The 19099-nt window shown below is 41.5% G+C and overlaps 1 protein-coding gene across 17 annotated transcripts in view; it reads right to left on the reverse strand.

Annotated features, from left to right (window-relative positions):
• C1AH12orf75 (chromosome 1A C12orf75 homolog) overlaps positions 1-18841 on the reverse strand; it is a 68286-nt gene extending 49445 nt beyond the window's left edge. For 10 of the 17 annotated variants that reach the window (XM_038154139.1, XM_038154137.1, XM_038154136.1 and 7 more), the window contains exons 1-6: positions 18751-18841; positions 15769-15919; positions 14577-14656; positions 6801-6825; positions 1157-1192; positions 135-214 (exon numbers count right to left, since the gene is read on the reverse strand). In XM_038154139.1, coding sequence (XP_038010067.1) covers positions 135-214; positions 1157-1192; positions 6801-6825; positions 14577-14656; positions 15769-15902 — 355 coding nt within the window. In that variant the 5' untranslated portion in view covers positions 15903-15919; positions 18751-18841. Of the gene's footprint in view, positions 1-134; positions 215-1156; positions 1193-2876; positions 2970-6800; positions 6826-13936; positions 14095-14576; positions 14657-15768; positions 15920-18750 lie in introns of those variants that run through there. The other 7 variants (XR_005258975.1, XR_005258974.1, XR_005258973.1 and 4 more) reach the window with 3 other exon arrangements.
• Positions 18842-19099: the final 258 nt, after the last annotated feature.

Consider the following 19099-nt stretch of genomic DNA (forward strand, 5'->3'; position numbering starts at 1 on the left):
GCCCCACAGGCTTAAGAGGCTTCAAGGCTAGCCAGTCTGTCTGAAATAATAATTGATTTTTAAAGGACATACATCCTACTAGATAAAATGATCCCTGGAAAGCAAGAGCAAATAAATCCGCAACCTGCCAGTACCTTTGGGTGCAGCTTTTGTCTGACTGGGAGCCATGGTGGCTGCGTCCGACGGGAGGCCCACATACACCCCGCCATAGTTCCTGGTGGAGAAACAATTACAGGCACATCAGCTGGGACGCTTCTCCCTGTGAAAGGAGCTACTTTTTCACTCAAATTCCTGATGTTTATCACGAAATCCCAGCTGTCTTGTGACAATAATAAACTCCACCTGCCCAGCTTCTTCTGAGTATATGCAACTGAGAACAGAGCTAATCTGACACTGATGTTTGATACTGGGACCACCAAAGCACCACACTTCAAACAATGCACACCAGTTAAATAGCCCTTTGACCTCATTAATAAATGCAACCTGCCTGCCCCTGCTTAGGGTCACACTTGGAGAAAACTGTTAGTATAAAGGAGCACAAGTGTCTTAGGTACTTTCATGGCCCAACCCTCTCCCCTTCACAGACTTGCGGAGGATAATTTCTGGCTCCAAAGAGCCTGTATGAAAAGCAGGGACAGATGAAGGGGGGTAAAAAACTGGGCCCTTAAAGCCTCTACTAGGCCTGGAGTTACCTGCAGAGACTCCCTTTACACTGCTCTGCCCTGTTAAGTGCTGAATTAATCACACCTCCTCCACCTCCTAGGGGTCTGAGCCAATTTCTAATTTGCTTGATGACAGACTCATACTTCCTTCAACTTCCAGCCCAGCAGAGATCTCCCACAAGTGCTAATGTCACTTTCTGTGGCGGTGCTGGTGTGAAGGCAGAGGCCACCAGCCCTTATCGAGCACACCACCTACAGCTGCGAGATAATGTGCTCTTTTTGCCACAAAGTTCGCACCTCCCCAGCTCCATAACAGGCTGGGTGGACTCATCAATACCTGACTGTGTGAGATTTTTTCCTCTCTTTTTGTTTCTCCTCTGCTTTGTTGGTGTTGCTGGGAGTTAGGAGGAGGGAAGGAAGGATGCAGAACTGGTGGAAGAACTCACTGCAGCTTATTGCAAATAAAGCTAACCCAGGTTGAGCAGAGCACCTACCTCCTTTTGTCATCATCTGATATGGATTCTTCTGCTCTGCAACATCAAAAGATACAAAGCATGTTAGCAGATTGTTTCTTTCAGGTGCTCCATGTCCATCTGGGTAAATTCAGAAGCAAGGGAAGAACTATTACTGACCCCAGTTTAAATTAGGACATCCACCATTCAACAAAGTACTCACACAAGTACAAAAAAGGGACAATTTTCCAATATAAGGTACAGAAGAAATAAAGGATTGAGAAAATATGCAGCTTACTTTTTATGACCCCCACCAGTGAGATGTGAAAGTACATTTGGGAGCAGAAACACGTGAATTAACACTATTCCTGAGTGAGTCCCCACATTACTCCGCACATAAAAGGAACATTAAGGCTCTGCACGTAACAGGAACAAGCCTGGACTGCTATTCCCCTAACAGAGAAAAGAAAGGGACTGGGTGTCTGTGCTGGCATGCGAGTGAGGATGAGGAGAGAGAAATTTTCACAGCAGCTATTACAGAAGCCAGAAGCTGTTACAGGGCCTCTCTATAAAATGAGGCACTGCAATTCCTGTTGTTTGCAGACCAAATGCTGTTATTAATCCCATATAAATGGGCAATTACTTCTCCTTTAACTTTAGGGCAAAATCACAGGTCAGTCTGTAGATCAAGAGAGTCACTGAGGTTTGATTCCTCCCAGTTACGTACTGTTCAGTGTAGCTGAATGGGAGCAGGGGTTAAAGTAACCAGCACTGACGTGAAGGCAAAGGTAATACAAAAAATATAAAGAATTTATTCTTATTCCTTCAGTGTGCAATGCCTGTGCTGCAGTCTCAGTCTGTGTCCCAACATCAGTCATCACACAAATCACTCACCCACCTTTGATTAAATATTCGGATTCTGAGCTCTACTTCCGTGACTGGGTATGGATGGGGTAGCACCTGCACTTTTAGCTGGGTCCGACCAATTTATTTACTCTAAAAGGTTGGTGTGCCTGCTGTTTAATTGCTGGGGCTCGATGCCCTTACAGGGCCCTGAAGTCAATGGGATTTGGCCTGAAGAGCAGAGGGCTCATAACAAGATGCAGTCTTAAGCGCAAGAACGTGCCCTTAAATCTCTTATGAGGGGAGCAAATGCCTTAAAATACTGCTACAGCTTGGAAATTTTCTGACATCTACCTTCTTCCTAAGGGGCAGAACATTACCAACTATCCTTTCTGCATCACCACAGTGAGTAAGGGTACACAGGTCCTTTTAATAGTTGAGGCTTGGAGAAAATCTTATTATTCTGCAATTTTGCTAAATTATATTTATGCAGGACATAGCATTCCTCGTCTGCTGTCTTTGTCTACATCTTACCACTCAAGAAAGACTGATCAATAAACTCCTCATTCCCTGGCCCTCCTGCCATCCCTTCCTGGAAGAACCAGAGACATTTCAGAATGCATTTCCCATTTCCTGTGACCCCGTGTAGCCACTTAAGTCATCTTACAGTCCTCACACATACTGACAGAGAATGCAGAGACATTTTTTCTTGAGGACTGTGAAGCTGCTCTGTCACAGTGTGGCCAGTTTCTCCTGAAGAAAATGGAAAGCCTGTGTATATCAGTGGGTGGAAATGAGGATGTATTTTTAGGGGGAAAAAATATTCTACTTAAGGAAAGGGACTTTGGGTCCCAAAAGATCACAAACAGTAATTTCTGTTGAACCAACCAAATGTGCGACAGGATTGATTTTCTCATACCATTTGGAACATTTTCTATAATCCAGATTAACCATTGTCCAGAGAAAAGAGTCCTTTAAAAGCACCAACAACTTCAGGCACAGCTGGAAGCCTCTGAAATGGAGTTGTAAGAATAATTATCAATATTGTCCAACAGGAAATTAATGTCAATGTTAAAAAAAAAAAAAAAAAAATCAAGAATGCTTCCTGGTAGGAAACAGGGCCATTTTCTTCTGTTCCAGAAATGTTTTGTAATATGGCATCACAGACCATTACTGTCATTCTCTCACCAAAACAAATTATCCAGGTCTATGATTAAGCAGACAAGAGGGTTTTTAAATATTTTGCTTTCTTCCTTTCCTCTTACTAGCTATAAATCAAAGTAGCAATTTTGCAATACCTTTTTCTTCAAATGCAAGACAGCAAAAATAATCTGGGATTGTACAGACAGCTCTTGGGCTGAGCAATGACTGGGGGCAAACTGTTGTAGCCCTGCCAGAAAAGAGGGAATGAGCAGAGATAACATGGGAGTGTGAGAGGGAAAGAAAAATTTGGATGATGACACTTAAGGAATAAGCCATTTTACACACCTTTCTGGGGGCTCAGGAAGGAATGCTGCCCCAGTTTATTTACTACACACATTTACACACCTCTCGCCTTCACACACTATGGCTCAAGACCCCCTTTTGCAAGGTGCCCACTAATTTTGCATGTTAAATTTTGCATGTTTGCACTGCCTCAGTGTCTGCTGAGCCACTGAGGCAGGTGCTGCTTCTGTGCCCAGGCTGGATGAACACAGGTGGCTCCAGGGAGCAAAGCCACAACAACAATGCTCAACCATGTGGAAGTGAGACTGGAGAGAAGCTCCTTTGGCTTCGGCAGTGTTCCCATTGCCACCTCTCCTGGGCTCACATGGACACAGGAGTCCAGCAGTCCTCCAGGAACAGCAAGCTAAGATAAGCTTTTCTGCACCAGGAATAGACAGCAAAAGGAACTTAACAGTTCAAGGAGCTTTGTGCTGACTGGCTGCTGTGTTGCTGCCTCAGATGCTGTTGACATCAGCAGAGGAACAGAGAGCATGGTTCTCAGCAGGTAGCATGGGCAGAGTCCTGGAGCCAACGGGCGGATTTAACAGCAAATCCACAAAATGGCATTTCAGCTGAATAAGTGTTTCTTTTGGTAAGGTTTTGTCTGTCCCAAGAGTCTTCCTGTCACCCAAAGTCTGAAAATCACAGTTTGTTCATCTGTCAGCTTTTACATCCATCAGTCCTATGTCCGTTTGATGGTAAAAGAAGCTGCCATTTCTCACATATTTTAAATGTCAGATGACAGGCATTCATGCCAATTCTTTCCATCCACATTTTTCTTACCTCAGCTTTTATGGCTCTATTGGTGCCGAGCATTACAGAGACTCTTTCTAGCTGTGCTCAGTAGTTCCATCAGAAGTGATTCATTGAACTTTGAACAAGTGACAGACAACTACTCCTCAGATTCTTGGTGTTTCTTGGGAACAAGGGCCTTTCACTTGTATTTGATGCATTTCCTCTCAATATTTTGAAACAGGATTTAACTGTTGTATCCTTTCCTTCCTACTGTAACTAATCCTCCCCCAGACTTAGCTACACACTGAATACCACAGGCATTGCATTACTTTCTAGCATATCCTTTACTTCTCCTACAGCTAGGCTTTCCCAAATAGCAGTGATAAATGTGTCTTTATTGGTGGGGCAGGAGCATGGGCTGAAGCTGGCTGGAAGATTCTGGGTTGGAGCACAGAGGACAGACACACTCTCAGAGCAGGTGTCCTTGCCACCACACAGCCCTCAGAGAAGAAGAGACGTTTCAGAGGAAGATCATATCATCACCCCTGTCTTACTGGTGGAGAAACTCCAGGCCCAGAGGGCAAACCAACTTCCCCACAGTCACCCAGGAGGGCTCAGAACAGGATCCAGCCCTCTCTGCTTCCATCTGACTGCGCACTCCAGGAGACGTGGTGCTTTGGCAATTAGTCACAGCCAAGAAATGAGAAACCTCACATTAGAATAACCAGAGTTGGTATCAAAAAGCATGTAAGGATGGACACACCTAAATGTTTTTTTGGATCAAAACTGATATGACTGAAATTCGACAGCAAAAGAAAATAAAAAGGGTTATTTAAAGAGAAGATTTAGCTGATGAAAGTAAAAAAGTGTAAAAAGGTTTTGTGGATCTATAATATTAGTTAATATAAATCTGCTCTTTTCATTTCTATGAAATGAAAATAATTTTTTGATAGTTTACTTCCTTCATAAAAATCTTCTGTTAAGTATTAGAATGCCTCATTAGGGCTTTTAGATAATCACTGCAATTCCTCTTTAGGAGGTGTGTGTTTCTAACATCTGATGAGAAGGTTCAACCATGCTATTACTCTTATGGGTTGTTTGGCTGGCTCCACTATCCTTAATCTGAATGAGTAATAGCTCCAGGATTGACCCTTTCACTTTGTTGAAGACTGCACTAGTAATTAATTTTTTTCTAAGTTATCTCAATAGTATTTTGAAACATGACAGATGAACTCACACTAATAAGTAGGATGTTCCCATTTTAACAGCTGCAGCCAGGCTCTAAAAATGCTTACACACAGTTAAACACAGTTCTATATATACACACAGTTCTACACATTCCCATACCTTTAAGCACAGGAACACGCCTACAGCATTCATAAGTCAACAGTGCATGAGATTTTGAAATTCAAAACTACTGATGAGCAAAAAGAAAGATGCAGTTCTAAGTCAGTCCTTAAATCATCTAAATTGAACAATAAATAAGGTCCTGCTGTAATTTAACCAGTGGGTTTGTAAACACAGGAGTATGGAGGGCAGTGATGCTGCAGGCTGTATCAAGAAGAGGTTCTTTATAAGACTGCCTTCTGTAATTTATTTATTGTCTGGCACTGCAAGCCCAGAAAACAGACTACAGAGGTAAGACAGATCTCAAGAGTATCTGTGGCAACAGTGTTGATCAGCCAACTGACACCTGTTGTTAGTTCTCTTGTCCTCGCTCTGTAATAGCAAGGACAAGCCTGTTGTTTAGCTCTTCCCTCCACATGTTTATCTGATTGACTGTCCTCATTTCTACACCAGGTTTCCTCCATCTAATTAGAGGAGTTATTCTAAGCGAAGTAAATAAAATCGAAGGATGTTCCTATTGCATAACATAACAATCTTTCCCGGGTCCCTCAGTTGCAAACTCTAGCAGCAAATACCAGTTATATGAAATAGGAGAAGGCAAGACCTCCAAGGAGGAGTTCTTTATTGTTTTCTTTGGTAGAAAAATACATTTATGGCTGAATAAAGCTGTTCCTGTGCATTCATGTATTAGCAAGTAAGTATAGCTGTAAAAAAGACCTTGCACACTTAGAGAAAAACAGGATGGGTAGGGCTGTCCTCTGCTACCCTGTGTCTAAGGAATAGATACTATCTTTAATGCAGAAAATACCTACAGAAGGTGGGTACTTTGAAAAGTAAGTTGGACGGGTTAGTGGGTCTCATGCAATGAGGAGGAATTTGTCTCAGTGGCTTTCTAAATCTCTCACTGGGCCTGGTGGAAATTTATATGCTGGCTTCATACAATTGCATGGCCTTTGGAAAAAGGTGCACTGGCACATGATGGGGAAAAGCAGTCTGAAGTAACATAACCAGCTCTGCTAGAAAACTGTCTCAACAGAAGCAAAGAAATTTCTGTTAGAGAAATAACAAGCAAAAAAATCTGTAGAAAAGTAAACAAGACAAGGAGTTGTTCTGTGGAGATGAAAACTGTCACTAAAGACAGTAAACATCTGGTTGTGTTGATTATATGTTAGAAGCCAGATGAATCATGTATCACTTAATCTAGTATAAGGCTAGTATGACTGAAAATATGTCCAGGGATATATATTTAAAAGAGTAGAGAAGAGTAAGTACTTACACATCTTTAGTAGTCCCTGTAGCACCTAGGACAAAAGAAAACCAAAACATGTTTACCAGAATGGTAATGGCATAATCCTTTAAACCAACCAACAGTACAGTAACTGTTTTTCTATCTTTCTATTCTAAACAACACAGAAATAGCAACAAAAATTTGCTACTGTAATAGAACACATTTCTCATGTCAGTTTATCCTTAATAACTATCCACACAATCCCTTAAATCTATCACATCTGGACCAGACTCAGTGTGTGAAAATGATGCTGCTGTGGACGAGTGCCCAGGTGCAGTCACTCAAGATGGGAGCAACATAAGAAAAAAATAATCTTTCTGAATTTTATATGCTTCCATTTGCTCAGAACTCTGGTAGTTTTGTCTGCCACAAAGTTGGCACAACTAACCAGGCAATTACTCCCAAATGCCTGATTATTCTGCCATTTGATGCAGTTGTAGAACTGGCACCACATGTGTAAAATGCTGCCTCGTTCTTCCTTTATCTTTGCCAGATAAACAGTTCTATAAAATTACTAGCAAAACTAATATAAACATTGGGACACAACCCATCCAAAGCACCAGACACCTAATGAGATCAACCACCCCTTAATTCATCTTGCTATTTAACAAAAAAACAGAGACAATAGCTGCCACCTGGCTGCCTAGTATAAGTGACTGACTTTTTTGTTTTGGTGACTCAGATGTTTCTTGCTGGGAGATAAACATTTACTCAAGTACAAACTCTTTCTTGCTCCTCCCAAGTTACTAATGTTATGATGCTCTTGCTAGGGTATAATTCATCTGAGTAACCAGTAAATTATCCCTTCTATTAATTACAGAAGTTAGGGCAGGCATTAGAAAAACCTTTCTTCTCCTTTCCTCTTAATACTTAGCTGGAAAAGGTGATCTGAGCTCACTCTGAAGAAACGAAAGTAGCTAATCCCAGAGATTTTTTGAGTTTGGAGGTAGGTTGTGGTTTATTCTCCCATGGTACTTCATTTTTTGGAAAACTTTTATTTCTTCTGCTGCTGAAAAATATATATAAATAGCAAATACCTTTCATCTTTCTTTGATGTGTAAGAATATGCCTTTTGCATTCTTATTTTAAACAAGAGGAAGAAATAGACCTGCAAGGCTTTTTGGCTCTGTCTACCTGAATGGATTGCCTGAACAGCAGAAAACATCACCCTTTACAGCTAATTCCTCAACACAATATGATTCCCATTTCCTATGACATGACTATCCCTCCTTTTCCCAGCAAAAACACAGACTAGACTCATGAGACTGTACACATTTCTTCTGTTAGTCTTGCTTCCAGAGTCAGCAAAATCTCAGTATGGCTACATGTATCAACAGAAAGCCTTATGTAAGTTGGAGGGAGTATCTCTAGTCACAATAAGCTCAGGCCCTTGCTTTAAAACTTTACTCCACCAGGCAGCCCTCTGAGACTTTTCGGCTTTGCTGGCACATCTACGAAGCACTACATGTAAACCTCTCAAATTAATTGTGTCCAAGTGGAAAGCTAGCATTGCTGCGCGAGCTCCATCTCTGTCAATGTAGGAAGACATTTTCTGCTACCAAGGCCAGTTCATCAAGTCAGCTCAGCAATGAGCCTTCAGGGCATCCCCCTGTACCCCTAAACAGAGTCCAGGCATCGGCAACACTTCAGACAACATGTGTTTTGAAAAGCCTAGCTGGAGCTAGCAGGATTTTTGATTTTTTCCAGAAGAAACTATTCCTTTGCTGTGCCTGTTCTGCATGAGAGCCATAACTTTCTTATTTTTTAGTCTAAACTCTCTGCGATCAAAATCAGTTTCTCTAAAGTGGTTCATGGCCTTTTTAGAGGCCTTTGCCAAGACTCTTCTGAGTCTAAGCACCTCAGATGCCCATCTGAAAAATGTGTCTTGCTTGCAGGAAGTACAGCAAAAGTACAGTGTTTAATACACAAACTGAAACCTCAAGCCAAGGGAGAAGAATTGTGTGCCAACAGCACTGCTACACTCCCCAGAGGTGATAATCAAGTTCCAGTCAATCACTGGGTGCACTTCAATGCCATGTCCATGTTCACTGCCATGCCTGTCTTCAATGCATTATGGTACAAATACATCCTCACCACTCTGGAGATGGGAGATGTCACTCAAACCCATCAGCCTGGGCTTTGTGTAGAGCTATAAAAACCTGTGTTTAGAAATATGCCACTAACGTTCACACATGGCAGCACTTGTTCTCTTGGAATATTAGCAGGGGTACACCACTGAAAAATCACTACAGTGTTTTGAAATGCATTTCGCACAAAAATTTTTGAGAACTGAGTATGATAACTGAGAACTGAGTATGATATCACTTTTTAAGAGAACAGTGTTACTTTTACAATAAATTTATAAGTACATATAAAAAGAAATACATATAAGTTTTTATAAGTACATATAAAAAGATAAAAAGAAATTGTTATCTACTTTTTATAAGCACAGCAAACCAGTTTATCCTCACTTTCATTGATGGGATTCCATTACTTTCAGTGGGGTTATTTCTCATTTTCACTAGCAAAAGTGAAACAAGTATTTGGTTCAAATTCACTCAAGTATCACTAAGGTACCTGACAATAGATCTGAGAGTGTTTCCAGTTAACAAAGGAGTTTTCTTACTTCAAGAGTTCTGAGCTTGCAAATGAACATAATTTTAGCTAGGTGTACTATAAAAAAGTCTCTGTGTAAAAACTTCCAAGTTTTTGTTCATTAGGAAGCCTGAACATTCCTTACACATATATATTATTTCTCAAGGGACCAAAAACATCTCCGTTAATACAGACATGTTTATTTGTGGACTCCAATCCATTCACCCTCATGCTGTTACTTCACTGACGTATTTGTCTAACTCTTGCATGTTTAGTGAGCAACACATTTTTATTGCTGCTCAAGTTCCTTCTGCTGGAAGTTCAGCCAAAGAATCTTGTTTACTACCAATCCACAAATACTGTACAGCTCACTCCATAGCAGCAAGGCCTACTGCTCTCATAGATATGATGACTTCCATAAACGACTTGAGAAAAGGTTCACATTTATCAAGTTTGTCCATTTTTTCCCACTATAAGAGCTTGGCCTAAAAAAAGGCAGCACTTGACCCCTACAAGCCTTTTCTTGATAAGTTCTTGTTTGCTTGGTTTTTCTAACCTAACCTCAGCAAGACATTGAAAAGTAGCTACAAAGCCAAAAGTTGCTACAAAGCTGCTCACACCTTTTACACAGTAGGATCACGGCTGCATTTTGGTATTTTTAGAGCTGCAGAAGGAGAAGAGTACAGCCTGCAAATAAATGTGGCCCATTCAGCCACACATTGCTCTGAGCCCCAGTGATTACAGAAGAAAAACATTCTGTCTAGAATAGTGGAGCTGTGATCCCTCAGAAAAACCCCACAGCATTTAGTGGCAAGTCAAAAAGAAGACGAATTTATCCCAAAGCATCTTCCAGTAGGTGAGAGGGGGTTTTGCTCTTTCAGAACAACGGCGGCCTCTCTTGGCAACACTGCAGGATTTCAGTAAATGCACGCCTAATGCAAAAGATGGTTGAGAGACATTTATAGCCACTGAGGATACTCTTCTGAGCTGAGTAATGCATCATGAGTGAAGGTGAGAGGCAAAAGCTTCAGAAAATATAAAAAGCATGAGAGGCAGCCACTCACATGAATAAAATTGATACAAAATATGCCAGGACCTGACTTTTGAGCAGATTATGAAACACTTTCCTAATATTTTTTAATTAACAATGTCCTATGACATTTTCTTGCACATCAAATGGTTACAAAAGGTAAATAAAACCTCTCCAAATCACACACACATACATGCAATTGTTAATAAGTTTTCTACTGCAGGCTCCTTTCTGATGTGCTCCAACAGTCAGCAGTAAGGAAGTGCATTCTAACATCAATGAATTTATTCTATTTATACCCCCATTGTAACTGAGGACAGAATATCATCAATTTGTTTCACATTGATTATTTCTTCAGCTCATCAGGTGAGAGTTTGGTACACAGATTAGACCCAATCAATAGAATGGCACGATAACTTCCTGGGCATTGCACCAAACTTGAAGTTAATAAATCTGTTAAAACTTGGTGTGAAAGCTCTCCTTCATCATAACTTGACTGTACTTGAAGCTTTCCACAGACTAACAGCTTCTCTATGTATTTAAATTAAGGCTAGACTGACAGCCTCCAAAGAGTACTATAATTTAAGGCGCTGTCATTGCTACTATAATAGATACGGAAAGGAGGAGGCAGTTAAAAATTTTTATTGAAGAATCATTAGAATGAAGGGAAATGCCTTAACTCAGGAAAAAAAAAAGGAAATTAATGTATAAGAGCATATTTTTAAAAGATGCAAAAAAAAAAAAAGAGCTATTTTTGAGCTTCTAAAACTCTAGGAAATAACATGAAAGAAGGATATGTAAAATGAGACAACAAACTTAAGGAAAACAGCAAGCTGAGAAATAAATAACTATAATCCATAGCTAATACATAAAATAGCTAGGTAATTTAAGAAGGCTGTATATACATCAGTTTACTTGGATAACTGAAGTTGCCATTTCTCAATTGAAGAGCTTTTTGCCCCGTCTGATACTTTAGAAAGAATATTTGAATGCTGTGAGTTATATTGGTATTCTGGAGTACTGCACCACAGACTGAAATGTTATTCTAGATCATGTCTATTAGTTTAGATCTCACAGACCATAGAGTGGAAAGCTCTAATGTCATTCTAGCCATGCAACAGAAGATAATATCATTAGCTGAACTATCACCATATATACATCTGCTTAGGAAAAATCAAATTAAACTACAATAGGAATTTTACCAGAGTAAGAAAATGGGGATTGGTGTAACACATTTAATGTGTTCCATGAAGCATGCTACAATATTATAATTAGTCATATGATATGACAGAGAGTGTTACAGGTTAATTACATGTTATGTACCTCTAGCTTTGACATTACTGACTACAGAATAATAATTTCTTTAGCATTAAAATTGTAGTCATGCTGTGCATGCCACAAAATGTATTTGTATTTACACAGTCATCACATCTTTTGGTGAAAATTATGAGTTGCATTTTCCTGAAAAGGTTGTGGATTCCAAACAAAAATGGTAAGTCTTATCCTTCCCCTTTATAAAATAATTTTATTTTTATTAGACGCACTTTGTCTAATGTTAAATGAAGTAAATAAATAGTAGACATCTGACATCTTGCTTTTATTACCAGCTGTTTGTTATTTTAAGACCATAGACTGTACAGAGTAATTCCTGACTGACAGTGATGAAAGTGAGAAGTGAACTGGACCTTTCAGAGCTGCATTGGATTTGGAGAGGTCTATCAATGCAACAGTAATAATTCCATTATACTAATGATGGGTTTTACGTGGCATTGCTGGTTTTTACCTGCAGTAAGCCCTTAGCGATCTGGGGAACATTTCTAAAGAGCATGCAAAAGTTTACCAAAAAATGCAAGTTCAAATATTTTATGTATAAGGAATAAGTAAGTTTAACTATCAAAGGGGTCAGACCATCAGTGAAAACACTTAATGCATCTACAAGCCAAAACCTGTTCAAGACAACTGCCTCTAATGCAAACGGACACATTTAAACAAACTTTGAGTTCAAAAAAATACTGCTGTCAGAGTTAGTCTGTTTGACATTTACCCATTTGTACCCGGGTGTAAGTTCCACAGGGCAGTCAAATCAACATCAACTTAGAAACTACCACAAATGGACCAATATTGACTCAGCATTCTTGTCTGAACTTCTCTGGTGCTTTTATCCAGCAAACAGAAATGGGATGTGAACAAGCATCACCTCAGTGGTATGAAGCTAGACTGGTCATATACAGGAGGAACTTCCAGTCACAGCAATGTGGGAATCAACTGTAGGGAGAAAATTCATGTGTGCAAACGTGACAGCTCTAATAAGAGCACTGAATGTTCAAGCAAATTCACACTGTGTGTTCTTTATGGGTGAGAGAGGCCTCTGATGGATAGACATCGTACCTAAAATCCAAGTTATAATCATTTAACAGAAACCGAGTAAAGAATGGCAGAATCACATTCTCCTCTGAGTGTGGAGTGCAGAGTTGAACAGCATCACACCCCACAAGCATACCCACATATGTACACCTTAGATAAGGCAGCATCACTCACACTCACAGGCAGGACCAAGTCAGGACTAGCACCACGCAAAGAACCACTGAAACTCTGGTTAAATCAAATCAAATCAAATCAAATCAAATCAAATCAAATCAAATCAAATCAAATCAAAACAGTAAGAGATGGGGACCCAGTAATTCTAAGTTGTCCAGCCATTATTTTGCATATTTTCAAGAGCTGAAAGCTCACAAGTGCATCAGAAAGACTTGATAAAAGTGTTGGAACAGGTGGCAACGTTTGCCAAGTGCAGCTAGGATGAAAAATTATTGAGAAATGCTCATATTACAATTACAGGGTGAAGATCCACTTATCAGTTTCCATGTACTTTCCTATTCTGCGGGGGCAGGGGGGAAGAAGAGCACAACAGCATCATCTTCCCAGATCTTATCTCTTTTGAAAATAGCAATGAACAAATGAAGGAGCCAGCTGGACTCACCAGCCAGCAGTACACATTAGCATGCATGAAACCTCAATCATGGAATATCCTCCAACTTCTCCGACAAGCAAAAGGCAAAGATGTGGCTCAAATTCATTTCAGAAGTGGCATTCGTGGCCTTATAGGGAAGCGAAGAGGATGGAGCTAACACTCCCGGCGGGATCATTACGTCCAGCTCCCGGCCTGGGCTCGCCGTGCCTTGGGCAGCTTCTGTCGGAGGTAGTTATTCTAGCGACAAGCGGACACCAGAAGAAAGCCGCCGGTGCCCGCGGCAGGCCACATCACCCTCTCTGCCCTGAGCAAGCGGATCAGCCTCGGGAAAGGAAGATGCTCTTGCAAGAGGGCGGACAGCGAGTCCCGCGGCTCGGACGGGCATCCCCCGCACCGGGGGCTGTATCCCCGCCGGGTGCGGGTGCGTGCCCGCCGCCGCCCCCCGCAGTCCCGCAGGGCTGCCCAGCACGGGGGGGATGCTCGCCCCGCCGCTCGCCCAGCTCGACCCGACCCGCCCCGCCGCCCTACCTCGCTCGCCCGCGCCGCCGGCCGTGGAGTTACCGCAGCCCATGGGCGCTGCCCTGGCCGGCGCTGCGCCCGCTGGTGCGGTGCGGTCACGGGAGACAAGCCGGCGGCGGGCGGAGCTGGGTGGGAGATAAAGCCGGCGGCGGATCCCTCCTCCTCCTCCTCCTCCTCCTCCTCCTCCTCCTCCTCCTCCTCCTCCTCCTCCTCCTCCTCTTCCTCTCCCTCTCCCTCCTCTCCCTCCTCTCCCCACCCATCGCCCGGGAAACTGCCGGCCCCGAGCGCCGCCGCCCGGCCCCAGCCCCGGCCCCTCACCGCACCCGCTGTTCGTCCCCAAGGACAACCACATCGCGGGCTGTCCCCTCGCCCGGACAGGCTGGAGCTGCTAAGCCGGAGATACGGCTCAGTCCAGGCTCAAGCCTGCAGAACTACAAACGACCCCCACTCGCAGACAACAAGCCTAGATCTCCCCAGTGGAGATGCTCCTTGGCTCACGCGTTTCACGGGAGCTTTGGGACACCCCTCATTCACCAAGGGAAACATCGGCGTAACCACAGGACCAGGCTGCAAACTCTGCTGGTCAATATCATCCTGTTCACTATCTTAAGTAAATCTTTATGATTGGTTTAGGTATTTCTCTACTTACAAGAAATATGATGGTGAAACTGAAGACCCATTGAGTTGAGAAGAGCTTCAGATTCACTTCCCCGAGTAATATCAGCAGCACTGAGAAACATGAAAGATAAGTTTACAAATTCTTCAAGCAATCATTTTCATTCAACATTTGTGTCATTTACCAAAAAGAATTTGATTTTCTGTTAACCCAAACCTGTCTTCCACACAAAGGAGTAAAATAGTCTAAAATCTTGATTGCTTGGTTTCTCCTCCTCCACCCTCACATGAGCAGGAAGCTGAAATCCAATGGATACATCTAGATACAACTGCAAATACTCTAGATAGATAGATAGATACTACTGCTACAACAAATTTGTTTAAGGGCTCAGAAAGATCTTTTAGGGGTGTCACAGAAACACCAATTTGATCATCACATATGCATCTGACTGATAATTGTCTTCTACAAAAGGACCAGATATAAAGTGCTACTGCCTGATCTTGCAGTGTGTTCTGAGAAGGGAGGGGGAAAAGAAATCACAATTCTCTTACAGGTTTCCCAGGAAGTACACATTAAAACAAAGCAGCTCCATAAGCAGCAGAGGCAATAACATCCGGTCTCCTATGGATTTTTGCCCCAGAGGAGAACACCTACATGGGCTCAGTGATGTCCACCTTAGGACGCCTTAGGGTGTAAGATCTCCCTCCTCTGACTGGCCACCTATTTTCATGTCAGTTGCAGAAAGTCAGTATTTTCAGGGTCTTTGTCTATATCTTTCCAACAAATTGCCTGAACCTGAACAATCAGCTCAAAATTTAATAGGACAGGGCTGATGGACACATAGGTTTGACCACACAATTCCTTCACCATCACCGGATCTACAGCAGATAGTGCAAATGTGTGCATTTTTCTTCAGAAAAAAAATCTCACAAAGGTTCAAAACCAACTCTTTTTGATGGCCAGTTTTCTGAAATTCACACATTGAAAAATGAACTTTCAGGCCAAGCTTTCAGCACCAAGCATCAGTCCAAAGCAAATCATTAGTGGCAGAGTTAAGAAGGAAGAAAGGGTGTTCTGAAAGCAGTGCTGAAAGACATGCTCCATAAGGCCCCATATGGTTTTCTAATGTAAAAATAAACAAAAAAATCCTCCCAGCAACCCACACTGACCATAGGTTTGGCACATTTTGAAGTATCTATGAGCGTATTTTTAATATGCAGTTTACCTTGGAGGAAGCAGTTGTGATGAGCACAGAAACCGAGTCATGTCCTCACATATTAGAAAAGACAGCTGGGAGGCAAAATTCCCCTGGAGATGCCTTGACACCAAGCCACTGCCCTGGCCACAAGGAGAAGACATGAGGCTGGTTCAGAAACCTGCAGTGGTATTAAGGATGAGAGAAAGCTGATGTAACTTCTAAATGCTCTAACTCCTCCTACAAGTTCAGTGTATCACACACAAGCCAAGCACCCTGTGTGCACAAACTAAGGGCTGCACTAAGAGCAATAAGACAAGAAACTTCAAGCACACCCATCCAAAGCTGGAGTTAGTATCACTTTCAGGGGACTTATGACAGGACATGTGATGTATTCCTCTATACAGTGTCTGGGATTGTAATGAGTCAGCCCCTCTCTTGGCAGCTCTATTGTACTTGCCTCCTACTACAAATGGGAAGACACACTTTAGTTTCAACTTTACTTGTGTTTTACACTAACATAACATTTCACTTTAGTACTGAAAATAACTGGTAGCAAAATACAGTCACCTAAGCAAGTTAATGAAATGAACACTTGACATTAAGGGAAAGGAGTGATGTGTTACCTGCATCAGCAAACTCCTGATGTACACGCTGTGTACATCATCTCCTCTGAGGAAGACTGGGAGAAGTGTGGATGTAAACTTCCGTAAGTATTTCAGAAGACGTAGTGAAAAAGGATTTTGTTATTCTTTCCCTAAATTAACAGACAATTTACCCAGCTGAGAAAACAGGTTAATCGATGGGATTATCTAAATCTGAAATTCCGGTGATTTTCCCCTTTTGGACATTTTTGCTGGTCTGAGTGCTTAAAATCCAAACAATCTGACAAGCTGGTATGCAAGTCTATGGAAAGAATCTATAAAACCCATTACTTCTGATTCCTAGGGAACATCCCTTATTTGCACAATAATATTTACTTTCAAAATCCTTGTTTTTATGTAAGTATCCACACAAGAACATTATGCATCCATTATTTCTTTCTAACAAAACATTTGCTTACAAAGGTTTGGATCTCAGTTTATGCAAGTATAAGAGCTAGACTTTGATGATCCTTGTGTGTCCCTTCCAACTCAGAATATTCTATGATTTTATAGAAAAAAAATATAGTGCTAATTAGCATCTTCTGAGTATTTTCTTTTGAACAGTGTCTCTTAGACATGGATGATCTCAAAATTGCAAATGTCCTGAAAAAATTGTCAGTTCTTCATCAGTAGTTAGCACCATGAGATAATTTTTTTCCTAATCAAATCTAAAACAGGAATTCAATTTAGACCAAACTTGCCCTGTTTAAGAGGGGCGAGTTGCACTGCAAATATGTGGTCAGAGTTAGCCAATGCAACCACTTGGTTGATGGTTTATGGTTTATGGTTGATTCTCAATTCCATTGTTTTCAAATTCTACTTCCCATGTTTTTGGGTTACCTTGTATTATGTTTCTCCCTGTCCAGCTTTACAGTCTTGCTAGAGCACTGTTGTTTTATAGCTGGCAACCTGGGCTTGTAGGTTTCACTGACTTGTTCAAATATTATGGTACAGCATAGATGGTGCTTGTGAACACTTAGCCAGTAAACAAAAGAAAGTTACCAGCCAATTTCCCAGTAACCCTGCAAAGATGATTCTTCTTGAAAAATTCAGTAGTCCAAGCCCCAGTCTAACAACAACAGCAACAACAACAACAACAACAACAACAACAACAACAACAAAGCACTCCTGTGTCCTTGTGTCAACTGGGGGTTGTTTGTTTTACACATCGATAAAGAAAGATCAATACATCAAGATACTAAATTATTTACATTACTAGAAAGAGGGGGGAAAAATCAAGAACTCAAGAACTTCTTAGTAAAAGGTATCATGATTCCACAGCCCTTGAAGTTGCTTACTTACATGGCAAAGGGAGATGTTGAGGAGATCTCTATATTTCTGGGAACATTTCATTCTTAACAAAAAAGGTTAACTAATTTGATTTGGGTTACAGAAGCCAAATGACAGTCATAACAAAACCCAGAGGGCAACAAAAACAAAAAGCCTACAATTCCCCATGTTTCTATACTATTTCTTAATAATGGCTATATTGTGAAAGCACTTGGTCACACCAAGTGACCCCAACAGTGCAAGGTACTATAGGAACACATCAAGAATATTCATCTTTGCTGGCAGTCAAAAAGACGAAAAACAGCTGACAGATGGGATAATAGAGGAGCCAAAGTAGAAAGCAGTGAGATAGCATTACTATTTATATAATGGATGTGCCTAACAAGAACAAAAGAAAGAAGAAAAAAAAGCTATATCAGGTCAAAGGAAAGATCCACCTCATTCAGGATTCTGTTTCTGACAGCAGCTGAAAAGAAAATAGGAAACTCATATGGTATGTGCCACCCAAAGTCTCATACAATCCAGCATTTACAGGTCACAGTCTGCCTGAGGCAGATGTATTTAGCAACCCTTAACACATTCTCTTCTATAAGCTTGTTCCACCAACCCTTGAACACATGTAAGACCCTGGCACCCACAGCATCCTCTGTTCCACCTCCCAGCCACACTGAATTGAATTGAAGAACCTTCTTCTGTGTGCTTTGAGCCTGGTCCCTGCCCACTTCTGTAGGCCACCAGCTGTTGGTGGATTGTTCCTTGTATCAGGATAAGCATTGAAGAATCAATTCCCCACCTCACACATTTCTGATTTTTTGTTCTTCACAGCAGAATAAACACCGAAGGATCAATATGCCATGTCCCCTACCCTCGCCTTTCGTTAGCAGCAGTGATAGCAAGTTGTCATTTTCTGGCAGTTGATCAATAGGTAGTTAAACATTTTGAAAGAGATTTTCTGTGAAAGGGTTTAGAAAACCCATTCTAGAGACTAGGTTCTGCTAGTAATACCAAGTTTATATGACTTGTGCAGGGACCCTGCATGGAGGGAGCAGCCACATTTCTTTTCCACTCAGAGACTTACTGTAATCCACGCAGTGTGTCCCCCCTTGCATTCCTTGTCAGCAACAAGAAAATGTGGTAGAGAGCTTTCTACATGCCTCTCTGTCCTTTTTCTGGCTGCTTTGCAGCCCCACACTCACCATGGGAGTTTTTCAGCACCAGCCCTACACTCCTCTGACCTCTGAAACTTAACACAGACTGACAAAATTGGCTCAGATGTGATCACGGATTCTTAAGCCTAATGCCTATCTGGCGCCCTATTTCATATTCTGTAGAAAAAAAACTCTGGCCTCTTTTCACCATTCTAAAATTCTCTGAAACATTATTATGATAAATCCGTACCTATTGGTTCCTGCTCTCATGAAAGTCAC

Source organism: Motacilla alba, chromosome 1A, assembly GCF_015832195.1.
Source record: "Motacilla alba alba isolate MOTALB_02 chromosome 1A, Motacilla_alba_V1.0_pri, whole genome shotgun sequence".
NCBI classification, from domain to species: domain Eukaryota; kingdom Metazoa; phylum Chordata; class Aves; order Passeriformes; family Motacillidae; genus Motacilla; species Motacilla alba.